The 12,939-nt window shown below is 47.0% G+C and overlaps 1 protein-coding gene across 1 annotated transcript in view; it reads right to left on the reverse strand.

The window, feature by feature from the left end:
* The window catches only part of TTLL9 (tubulin tyrosine ligase like 9), a gene marked incomplete at its 5' end in the record, with an annotated part of 37,505 nt that overhangs the window by 12,978 nt on the left and 11,588 nt on the right, over window positions 1-12,939 (reverse strand). The window contains 5 exons of the mRNA XM_081033655.1: window positions 2,243-2,330; window positions 3,183-3,223; window positions 4,803-4,893; window positions 6,086-6,160; window positions 6,827-6,895. Of these exons, the coding sequence (XP_080889781.1) occupies window positions 2,243-2,330; window positions 3,183-3,223; window positions 4,803-4,893; window positions 6,086-6,160; window positions 6,827-6,895 (364 nt within the window). The remainder of the gene's footprint in view (window positions 1-2,242; window positions 2,331-3,182; window positions 3,224-4,802; window positions 4,894-6,085; window positions 6,161-6,826; window positions 6,896-12,939) is intronic.

Here is a 12,939-nt window from a genome sequence, read left to right on the forward strand (position 1 = left end):
ATTTTCAGAGTTAATAGATTCGTGAACATCCTTTCATACTTTCTTCTAAATAGAAACATACTTCCTTAAAAGCAAAAATGGAATGACAAACACGCCAGTTCTAGACCTTGCATGTTGTTTTGCACCTAGTCTGTTTTAGATTCCTTTCCGTGACATGTCAATCGACCTCATTGCATTTTACAGCTGCAGCCTCATGGAGATGCTTTATCACTCGTCTCACCATCCCTCAAGGGTGTTTCTACTTTTTACTATTACAGTGGTGAGATGAATATTTTTGTACTTTGTATATGTCTATACATATGCATATGTATTTGAATAACTGTGTGTAAACTACATATGTGAATATATATTTAAAGTCAGGTTAAAAATGTACATCTTATTATTCTGTGATCCAAAGTTGCCTTATTATTTTAAAAGTTGGTGTGTAATATCTGAAGCAAATATGGCAAAATGCGAAAATCTGTTGAATTTGGATGTAGTTCCATGGATTTATGTTATAGGAGTCTTTTCTGCAGTTTTCTACATATTTTAAATCTTTCAATGTTAAAAATTTAAAACAATGAAAAGAACGGGTGGAAAATTACATGCATTCAGTCACTGTGAAAACAGCAAAGCCTCATCAAAGAGAGACTAGTGCTGAGCCTGGGTTTGTTTAATAAGAACCCATGATGCCCGGAGATCTGTAAACACTTTGAAATGGGGGTGGGGAACCACTACCTGTCCTGAGTAATTACTCTGGGCTCAACACTGTTCCAAGCGCTTTACCTGTATCATGTAATTTTAATAAGAAATGAAGTGGCAAACTAAAACTTGATGACATGCATACGATAAATGCTTGTTCGAATTACAAAATAAAACAAACACACTAGAAATGCTGACATTGGCAAAATAGACAAAAACAAATTATAAAAAATTCTCAGGAGGGCCTACTCCCATTCTGACATGCAGGCGAGGCAAACGCATTACCTCTGACAGACACTTAATCGAATGGTGAAATTAAGGCAGAGAGCTTTGAATTGGCTAAAAGCGTTAGCTGGATTGCCCAAGTCAGAAGCGTGGCAGTTTCACCTTCCATTTCCATCTCTCCCTTATGCAAGTAATGTAGTCCTGTTGATCTATTTCCAATATATTTCTGGATTGTTTACTCCTTTTCTTGTGATGCTCAGGTCTAAAAATCTTAAAAACATTTTTCTGATGCTGATATTTTAATCAGATAATACATTTACGTTGTTCAAGAGTCAGAAGGTATAAAAATTTATATGAGGAAATATCTCCTTCCCATCCTGGACCCCACCCACCCATTTCTCCTCCCCAGGGCAACTTCTGTTTCCAGTTTCTTATATATCTTTTCAGAGATGGCTATGCACAGATAAAAACATATGTAGAGATATCATTTTTAACACAAATGGGAACATGCTTTTCACCGAGTTCTATACTTTGTGTTTTTTTCCCCAAATAACAATGCATCTTGGAGATTATTTCATACCAGTACATAAAAGCACTTCCTCCATTCCTTTTTAATAGCTATGTAGTATTCCATTATATAAATGAGTCATTCAATTAGTTGTTTCCTTTTTTCTTTCTCTCACAAACAAGGCTGTGCAGTGAATAACCTTCAAGCCTCCCTGTTGCTACATTGTGAGTGTACCTAGAGGAGAAATTCCCAGAAGGAGAATTGCTGGGTCAGAGAGAATGTGCACTTCTGTTTTTCGATTGCCTCTTAAAAAGTACCAATTTACACTCCCACCAGCGACGTATGTGTGCCCCAGCCTTGCCAACACAGCGTCTTATCAAGTTTTTGATCCCTGCCAATCTGAAGGGTGAAAATGGCATTGAATTTGAGCAAATGAGTGAGCCAATGACTAGGCTCTGAGGAGAAGGCACGTAAAAGGATGCAGACATTCTCCAAAGGGGCTCAAACTGTCCAATCCCGTGAATATGGATCAAGGTGAATATTAGGCACACCACTGCAGGATCATCAAGCAGAATAGTTTGGGGTGAGTTGCTCTGAGCAGAGCCGGGATGCTTTCCTCGGCTCCCCTACCCCCACCAGACTGTAAGCCCCTGGAGGGAAGGGACCAGGCCTGCCTTGTTCACTGCTGTTATCGCCTGTGCTCAAACCAGAACTTGGCATTCAGTAGGTGCTCGGCAAACATCTGTGGAACGGATGAGCGCTCTCAGGACCGGCCACAGGATGGGAGGGGCAGAGTGCCTGGGGTGGGGAGGTGGGATCCCAGGATACACTGGTCATCAAGGCTGTTGAGCGTGAAGCGGGTGTTCGAGAAGCGGGCAAAGCCATCCCGGTACAGCCAGGCCCGCAGGGGGATGTACTATGGCCGAGGCGGGAATGGAGGGAGAGAAAAAAAGGAATAAATACATACAATTTCGCACCGCCTGGTTTTTGCACCTGCTGTTCCCTCCTCCTGGAATGCCTTTCCTTCTTTCCCACATCACCCCTCAAGAATCTGCTCAAACATCAGCCTCCTTGAGGCTGTTAAAGGAATAAAATTAATGGCCTCTTCTCTGTTCCACATCAACAAGTAACCCCCCAGCTCTGGGTGTGTCCTTAGTCCCCACCAGATGGTGAGCTTGTCTCAGACACCCCGTCTCCTTGTGCCAGGCATAGAGTGCACCATGAAGGTTGACATGTCTGTCGAATGAATGAATGAATGAATGAATGAGTGGAGGCAGTACAGCAACTCCTTGGTTAAGAGACTAGGCTCTGGAGCTAGGCTGCCTGGATTCTGAACCCAACTCTGTCACTCACCAGCTGTGTGACCATGGGCAAGTTACTCAATCCCTCCATATGTTTCCTCACTGGTGAAATGAATGATAGCACCTAGCTCCCTGGTTAGTAGGAGGACTGAATGAGAGAAAATCTGCTAAATATCAGGACCTGGGACTTAGTAGGAGCTTAGTAAATGCTAGCTGTAACTACTGAGGATTACTAAATGAACGAAGGACAGGTGGAGGGCAAATACAGATGGTAGAGCATCTAAAATGGTAAAACTTAGATCTGTCTACCCATCCCCACCCCACCTTCAGATGTCCCCCTGGGCTCTCCCAGGTGCGTAAAACCAGACAGCCCACGCAGGTGCCCCAGAATGGCTTCTGCCTCCTGTCCCTGGGTCCAGGTGCCCCTTACCCCCCACAGGAGGAGGGAGCTTTTCTTAGTTACTCACTGACATCACCAGCACATAGACACGCAGGTCAAACTTGCGGCCTGTCAGGCAAGGAAAGAATTAATTCGTGTGACAAATATTGATTGAGGGCCAGACACTGTGCTAGGTTCGGGCGATACAGCAGCGAATAGACAGACATGAATCCCAATAAAACCACACGAGGTACAAGGTGCCTGTCTAGTCCAGAGGGACAGGGTCCTGGGGCATGAGGAACTGCATGGCCAGGGGCCCCGAGGGGGCAAAGAGCTTGGTCCAAGAGCAGAGTGCAAGGAGCTCACTCCTTCCTTAGTGGGCTCAGCAGAGTCTGGGGCATGTGCAATGTTGGATTTTGTGCCATCTACCAAGGAAGCTGTGGAAAGGTAGCCGATGCCTCTGGCCGCTGTGGAGTGAAGGGGGCCAGAGTAGCCGCAAGCACAAGTGAGGAGACCAGCACAGCTTTCCAGAAGGGAGAGGACAGAGGCCAGGACTGGGCTGGAGGTGGCTGGACAGATTCAAGAGCTTGTGAAGAATGGGATGTGGGAGGGGAAGAGAAAGGCGCACCCAGAACAGTCTGGTATCTGGCTTAGCAACTGTGGGGGTGAGAGGGGAGGGTATGTGTGCCCAGATGGGGAAGCCAAGGGCTGGGGGAGGAGACGGGCTAGATTTTAGGCCTTGGGTTTGAGTTGCTGGGAGATGCCCAGGAGGGGATGTCACAGGCTGTGGGACATCAGGGTTTGGGGTGTGGGGGCAAGGTCTTGGCTGGAGCCAGAAAGCAGGAGTCACTGGCATCTAGGCGGCATTTAAAGACACAGAGAGAGGATGGGGTCACTGGGGGAAGGAGAGAGGGAAGATAAGAGACCCAAGGACTGCCCCAGGGAAGGACATTACCCAAGGAGGTAAGAGGAGGCAAGTGGCATTCACACTGTTTGATACCCCTTATAGCACCTGGCCCCTCTCAGATGAGACCCTCCAAATGAGACCCATCTCACACATGGCCTGAAATGTCTGTATTTCAGAACCCACGTGGGAAAAGCAGATACAGAGATGGCTGGGGGAAATCTATGAAGGCTTCCAGGGGGAGGCTCGGGCCCTCGGCCCTTACAGCTCCCCTTTCCTCCACATTTACCCACAGGTGACTCCTAGTTGTCATCCACATTTCAACTCACCTGTCACCTCCTCACAGAGGCCCTTCCTCACTCTCTGTCCCATCATCCTGCTTGATTTACTTGATAACACTCACCACTGTGTGGAACTAACTTATTGACTTGTTTCTGGTTTATTGCTGTCTGCTCCTCTGGAGTATAAGCTTCCTGAGAGCAGAGTGGGCAGCCAGCACCTAGGACAGTGGCTGGCACTGAGTAGGCTCTTTATAAATATTTGTTGGATAAACGCATGAACGAGTTGGTTCTTGAAGAATGAGAGGAATTTTAGTGAACCAAGAAGGGAGTGGGAAGGGCGTGCCAGGCAGAGGAACTGCATAGGCAATGGCTAGAAGGTGGGAGAGTGATGGACAGGTCTCCATCTTTGCTTCCCGTCATGCCTGGTGTCAGGCCAAGCCCACAGTAGGGGGCTAGTCAAGGCTTGTTGACTGACTGACGGACCGTTCACTGAAAGGGCAGGGAACATAGACAGGCATCTCACCTCCTATCAGGTAGGGATTTTCGATGTAACGCTGAGCTACGTAGTTCTCCACAGGAATTTCTTCTTTCTGGTCATCTGAGTTTCTTGTGTCCTAGTTGTAATAGTAATTATTATTATTAACATTCATTGAGCACTTCCTGTGTCCCAGGCATTGTGTTAGGCACTCTACTTGGGGCATATAATTTGATACTTAAATCAACCCTATCAGGGGGAAGTACTAATGTTATCCTCATTCACAGATGAGAAACTGAAGCACAGAGACGGGGAGTGACTAGCCCAAGGTCACACAGCTGGTCAGGGTCACAGGTGGGAAGTCGACCGACAGGCTGGGTTCAGAGCCTGGATTTAATCTCCAGACCTGCACTACCCAGTAGGGCAGCCATTAGCCATATGTGGCTACGTACATTTACATTGATTAAAAGTAAGTGACATTACATGCTACAACATGGATGAAACTTGAAGACATAATATGAAGTGAAATAAGCCAGACAGAAATGGACAAATATGGTATGATTCCACTTATATGTGGTACCTAGAATAATCAGATTCACACAGACAGAAAGTAGAATGGTGGCTGCCAGAGGTTCGAGGGAGGAAGGAATGGGGAGTTAGTGTTTAATGGGTGCAGGATTTCAGTTTGGGAAGATGAAAATTAGTTCTGGAGATGGATGGTGGTGATGGTTGCACAATGGGAACATACTTCATTCCATTGAATTGTGCACTTAAAAATAGTTAAAATGATAAATTTTATGTATATTTTACCACAATAAAAAAAGGAAATAAATTAAAAATTTAGTAACACTAGTCTCATTTCAGTGGCTCAATATCAACACGTGGCTAGCGGTCACTGTATTGAAAAGCACATATATGCACCATTTCCGCCACTGTAGAAAGTTCTACTGGTCAGTGCTGCCTAGAGCACCACACAGGCCCCTTTCTCTCCCTTCCCTGCCTGCTAATTCTTTCCTGACCAGCCCAGCTGAAGAAGAAAGCAATGCTCTCTCACAAATGTGCATGACACCTCACAGTCTGCAAAACCCTTGCCCACCCACTGTCCCCTTCACAGTAACCTGGTGAGGAAACCGAGGCCCAAAGGCAAGTGTCACACACTTAGTGAGGTCACACAACAGCCTAGCGGCAGGGAGCACCGGAACCCAGGGCTTCTGGCCCCAAGGGCAGAATTTTTGACACCTATCCTCACTCCCTCACCCCAGGCTGCTTCAAGACAGAGGCAGCCAGGCTTTCCCTTCCTGGGACCCGGGCCACCCCTTACATATACTCACATGGCTGCCAGAGGGATTGACAGCGCTCCGGGCCGGTTGGGCCTCCAGGTTGGTGAGCTTCTTCCCAGCAGTGCCCTGACAGTTTCATGGGACGAATCAGGACACATGGTGGGGGGGGGATTCACTTATTGAGCAACTGCTGTGAGCCTGCTAGTGCAACAGGTACTGGTTGTATAGAAGTTTGGTCATCCTGCTCCTCTCACCCACCCTGTACCATTATCATCTCTAAGGTTCAGAGGGGTTCAGCAATTTTCCCCAAATCACGCAGCTTCTGAATGGTGGAGGCAGGATTGGAACGAGGATTTTTATTACACCATGTCTTGGGACAAAGATGGAGGGAGGGGAGGAGGGGAGCTACCTCAGGCTCAGTCTAGGACCCAGAGGAAGTTAGTCAAACTACCCCCAGTCAGGTGAGCAGGAGGTTCGAGCAGAGAATGCAATGTTCTCAGGTTTTAGGCATACTATAATAATTCAGTGCCTTCTCAGCAGGTACTATTACTATCCCCCATTTACTTGGGCAGAGAGAGGTGAAGTCACTTGCCCAAGGTCAAACAGCTATGAAGTGTCAAGGTCAGGATTTGAACCCAGGCAGTCTGGCTCCAGAGACCTCACACCCATGGGTAGGGCTGTGGGCAGAGCTTCTCTGCCAACCCTCCAAGATTTGAGGGCAGGAAGGACGGGCCCCTTGTCCCAGTGAGGGCAGAGTAGGGCTTGGGGCGGAATGGGAAGAGACAAGCTCACCTTCCTCCAGTCCATGATGTCCTTCAGCTTCCGGAAGAGGAAGATACCCTTCCCCTGGGACCGGGCTACCTGGGATGGGGATGGGTGCAGAAAGGTCAGCTCTCAGCTCTATGTGATTCCTTGTTCACCCCGATGCCCAGGGCCCCTCCCCAGCATTTCTCTGTCTCCATCTGCCTCATGGGCCCCCAGCTATCCCCAGAGGAATGGCCCAGCCCAACCCTGAAGGGGCTGGAACAGAGAAGTGCTAAGCCCGGCAGGAGGGAGAGAGAAAAGCCGAGGGGAAAGTGACAGACCAACTTAGCTCACAAAGGCATACAATTGCATGAATAATACAAAAGAGCAGACAATTAAAAAACCATTTCTCACAGTCCTGGGAACACATCATCCAATTCTTTTTTTGGAAATCAATTTGCCTTCCTAATTAGGTTTTCCTTCGGCTAATACTGAAATCAGTCTGCCTTCACTGAATGCCAGCATGGATAATTCATAGCTTCACCGTGTCTAGGGGCTGGGAGAATCTTTAATATCACACAGAACAGTCAGCACCAAAGACATTACTTATTCCTGTGACATCCCTCTGCTATGGTCACCTGCCTGGCCTTGCACATCCACAGAACCAGAAAGTTCATGTCCCCTGCCTCCCGACACAGCCCATTTGTTGCAGGATGGCTCTATTAAGTAAGCATCATCCAAAAGGTACACAGTAGGTGTCTACTGTGTTTCCCCGAAAATAAGACCTAACTGGAAAATAAGCCGTAGCATGATTTTTCAAGATGCTTGTAATATAAAAAAAAACCCTAATGCGTCTTTTGGAGCAAAAAGTAATATAAGACCCGATCGTATTTTCAGGGAAATACAATAGGGCTTATTTTATATTAGAGCATCCTGAAAAATCATGCCAGGGCTTCTTTTCCAGTTAGGTCTTATTTTCAGGGAAACATAGTACTGTGTGCTGGGCATTATGCTGTAGCAGTAATCCAGACCTCATGCAGTTTTCACAGCCTAACCTGTCTCTGGCCTCTAGGGCCTCCTAGAACAAATCTGATTCCTGGGTTCCAGAATAGCCCTTTAGTTATCTGCAGCCATTCAACAGGTCCCCCTGAGTGCCAGCATAAAGGCACCCAGGAGGTGCAAACTCTCATTTCCCTCTGTTCTCCTCTGAGCATGGCCCGACTGGTCAATGTGGGGCTCTCTGTACAATGTAGGGGTGGGCAGAGCTATCACGTCCGCATGCCTGTACAGGGTGTCCGTTGCATGAAGGGCTCCCAGTCAGGGGTGTAGTAGGAGCTGCAACCCAGCCCTGCATTGAGTGCTGTACTGTGTACCCTGGTTTGGGGAGGTGTGTGTACCCAAAGATGGGGTGCCTAAAAGACTGGCACTGTGAAGCACTATGGTGAGTCAGGGGCAACCACATGGGCACAGCTGTTTTGGAAAGGTATATCAAGGGCTCCCAACAGTTCACAGCCATGCAAAAGACTTAAATTCACTTCATGAAAGAGGATTGAATACACAATGTAAACAGAGAAAAGGCACTCAACTTTGGTAGTCGTCAGGAAAATGCAAATGAAAACCCCAATTGGATACCACACACACACACACACACACACACACGCCCTAAGAATGGCTAAAATGAAAGACAGACAATAGCAAGTGTTGGTATGTGGAGAAATTGGAACTCTCACAAGTGCTGTGGGAATGTACACTGTTTGGCAGAATTCACTAAAGCTGAACATGGGCAGCCCCGTGACCCGGCAATTCCTCTCCTAGGTACCTACATGACTGAAATGGGTGCACATGGCCACCCATGACATGTACAGGAGCGTCCATGGCAGCACGATTCATAATAGCTCCAAACTTGAAACTCCCACATGGATAATTATTCACTCAATGGAATAGTAAGCAATAATAATTATTAACAATTTACAATTACCCACATCAGTATGGGTGAATCACATGAACATGATGTTGATTGAGGTACAGAAACCAGACACAGTGCAGCCATACTATATGACTCCAATTATATAAAGCACAAAAGCAGATATGCAAATCTATGCTGTTAGTGACTTGGGGGGTAATGAGTGGAAAAGAGTCCGAAGGGAGCTGCTGACGGGCTAGTAATACTCTATTTATGGTCTGGCTGCTGGTTACTCGAGTATGTTCACTTCGTGAAAATTTATCAAGCTGTACCTCCTTAATTTGGGCACGTTCTGTTTTATTAAACTTCAAAGTTGTTGTTTTTTTTAAAGAAACATACAGTTTGATCTAAGAATGTCCAGCCCCACCCCTGTTGATTACCTTCCCCTTAACCATTCCTCTGCCTCTTTTTCCTGGCTGGCAAATCCACCTCTCAAGATGGGGGCTGGAAAGACCCAATACTTGTTTTCCCACCCTCCTTTGCAGCTAATGGAAACCATGTGCCTGTTTTGGCTAATGAGACCTAAGGAGACATTTGCTTGGGGTTTTGGGAAAGATTTTCGTCCTTGTTAAACATATTGGGGTTGAGAAGGGACAGAGGGAGGCAGAGAGAGAAAGTGGTGTGTGGAAGGAGGGAGGGAGCAAGGGAGGGAAAAAGGAGAGAGGAAGAGAGAGAGAGAAATGCCTGGCTTCTTTCCTTTTTTTCTAGAATACTACAGTCTGAGGAGGTGATGCCTGCAGCTACAACAGCCATATGACACTGATGAGATGACAAGTCTGGTGACAGAAAGCCAACACACTGAGGACACAGAGTGGACAAAAAGCAGGAGCCTGGGCTTTTAGCAGCTCTGTTGAGCACATCCCCAAACCTGGAACTTGGATTTCCAGCTTTCTTCTTATCTGAGATAGTGCAATGCCTTTGTCATTTAAAGCATTGTTAGTAACTATCCTCCTAAGGAAATAGCCCTAAAACGTGGAAAATAAACTGCTGCATGGTGATATCCCAGGGTTGTTAAGAGTGGAGATCACTTAATATCTAGCTCGGCAGACTGCAGTTTCCAAAAACAATCACAACAATATTTTCAGTCCCCTGTGTTTTCCCAGAACCTTGCTACCCCCGCGCCCATCAAAAGATCAATGTCTCCTCCCCTTAAATCTGGGTGAGCCTTAAGGACTGTCTCAACTAACTGTATGGCAGAAGGAACCTTGTGTGGATTCCAACACTGGGTCATCAAAGGCAATACAGCTCCCACACAGCTTTCTCTTTGGGGATGGTTGCTTTGGAACTCAGCTACCATGCTGTGAGGAAGCCCGGGTCACATGGAGAGGGCCACAGGGAGAGCAACTGAAACTTCCAAGCCTCAGCCCTGGCTGAGCGGTCAGCCAACAGCCAGCACCAACTTGCCAGCTGAGTGAGTGAGCCAGCATGGCAGCGAATCCTCCTGCCCTCAGAGGAGCTACCCCAGTAGCTGCGGGAGCAGCCATGAGCCTTCACTGTCAAGCGCTGCCCAAACTGGAGACTCATGAGCTAAGTAAGACATGATTGTTGTTTTAAGCCGCTGAGTTTTGGACTGCAGCAATAGAACCAGAACACTAAGTTTAGGGGAATGGTTCGTAACAATAGTAATACCAGCAGCTAATACTTCTCAGATATTTCCCACATACCAGGCACAAGGATTTACACACATCGCCTCATTAAAACTTAAATAATAATAAAATAAAACCCAAACCCATATGTAGCATTAATATTATCCCCATTTTGCAACCAAGGAACAGATTGGTCAAGCACTCTGCTCAAGGTTACCCAGCCAGTAGGTGACAGACATATCCAGCAGAGTTAAATCTGTGCTTCACAAGCCTGGGGCTCAGGCAAAGTGCCAGGCAGTACACAAAAATCACATGATAAACACAGTGCTACTTCCTGGATAATTTGATAATTTGGGAGGAAAATATGTTTGTATTATTTTTGTAAAAAGACATGTAACTGGTTGGAAAACTATATGCATGGATTATTAGAATGAACCACTTTGATTTTGCACCATCTGTGACCACTTACAGCCCTCAAACCCTGGCATCCCCTGCCCTGCGCTTGGGGGCCATGCATTATGTGACATTCATTGCATGGTATTCATCGGTGTTAGAGATGTGACTGGTGGTCTTCCCAGCGACCATTCCCTTTAATTCCCTACCAACAGAACCCCGTTTGGATCACCTCTTCCCAGAGGCCTTGCCCTTTGGGGAGGCCTGAGTCCCCACGGTGGCCCCATGGCACTCCATTGGTTCAGGCATGGGCCAGCAGGATGACAGGGAAAGTCAGAGAAGTTTGTGTGTTCTTCAAAAGGGACACAAGACCAGGGTGCTCTTATATTCCTGTGGCAGGTGGAGGTGTGAGAAGGTGAAGCTGGAGCTGCGGCAGCCATGTTGTGACTAAGAGGGGCAGCCAGCCCACTGGCCTGGGAATTGATGATGATGTGGAGTCACCCAAAAAAAAACATCCCTGGAGTCAACTTTTCATCATTAAAGGAAATTCCCTGGGGTTGGTAATCCTGAATGAGAAAAACATTTTCATCTTTATGTTCATTAACTCCTAACCAGATTTTCACATTTCCTTTCATCATGAATACAGGCAACAAATCATAGTAGAGTTGGCCGTGACTGTGACTTTGCTCTCAAAAGAAATCACAGTTGTTATTTACATACCTCATCATAATTGTTGCAGGTATCTCAAATACTGTTTATGCTTATGAGGACTTTGAAATTATGGTAGCTATTGAGCCTGCTGTTTGACTTTTTCATTGTTAATGAAAAGCACATATATTACTACAGCATAAAGAATGTTTGAATAGTTTGTGTGGTGGCTGTGAGAACACACTCGCAGGGCTCTAATGGCCCGAGGGTGACTGACTGCGAACCCCGCTGATGCTGCTAAAATCAGGCCCCAGGTCCCAGCCAACAGCTAAAGGCTGCAGGGACATGAAGGCTGGCCCACTCCTGGGGCCGGGGGGCTCAGTCCTCTGACAGCGACTCCTCGGCCTTGCCGAACTTCTACTTAGGCTGCATGATAGGCTAGGAGCTTCTACCGAACCTTCCTCCTCTCACTGGGGTCTGACAGCTCTCCCAGCCTCTCCGGCTCCTTCCTCCTGTTCTCTCACAGGCAAAATTCTGCATGTTGAACCTTGTCTTGGCGTCTCAGAGGACCCAGACTAACCGTTTGATAACTGTTTTTCAATATAGTTGCTTTATTTTATAATCGAATATCCTTTACTGTATGCTTTTAAAAATACTATTCTGTGATAGGGTCCACATATTTCACCAGATGCTAAAGAGGCCCAAAGCATGAGAACAGTTTAGAACTCTTGTTTGAGCTACTGTTGTTTTCTCTAATTTGCTGCCCAAAGCATTCCAACTCTTAGGAGATTTCAGTGAAAAAGTGTGAGAAGCTCTGGTTGGGGTAAACTTGTGAAACAAGGTGAAGATACTGTTCTTCCTATCCTGCAGTTTAGACAGAGGCCTTCAAAGCTGAGAACAATCCAAATTGCCCAGGACGCTCACAACCCTGAGTGAAGTGTTAGACCAGCTCTGCAGACACAGAGAGGCTGACAGGTCCCGGCCCTAACAGCCCAGCACCTGCCTCCCAGCCACCAGAAGGAGGCTGGGGGAGCAAGCGTGGTCCCCACCATCTGGATCCTGCTCACTTCCCTGCCAACCTAGGGGGCCTGAGCTGTTGGGAGGGGAGAATGCTTAGATGGAAAAAGAGTTTGGATGTGTGCAGTTTAACTCTAGATTGGACTTTTACATTGCAAACCCAAGGGTTTGTTCTTATATCCCCTGAGAGTGATAGGAAAGCTCCACCCCACACCACTGAATCAGACACTGTGGGGGTGGGGTGCCTTAATAAGCTAACGCTCTCTAGAAAATTCTGACCCACTCTCAAGTCTGAGAATTCTCTACTTCTCTATAGTCTCACGATTCAAAGTGTCGGCCAAGGACCAGCAGCTGGCACACCCATTCATTTCATTTTACAGATGAGGAAATGGACTGTGAGGGGCTGAGTGACCCATTCAGGGTCATACAGCTCGAAAGTGGCAGATACAGAATTAGAAGCCAGGGTAGTCTGACTAGAGGCACCCACTCTCCACACCCCATGCCCCTGGCAGGCAGCCTCAGCTACTCACGAGAGGGGACGCGCAGGCGCACAC

This window comes from Rhinolophus hipposideros, assembly GCF_964194185.1.
Source record: "Rhinolophus hipposideros genome assembly, chromosome: 22".
NCBI classification, from domain to species: Eukaryota; Metazoa; Chordata; class Mammalia; order Chiroptera; family Rhinolophidae; genus Rhinolophus; species Rhinolophus hipposideros.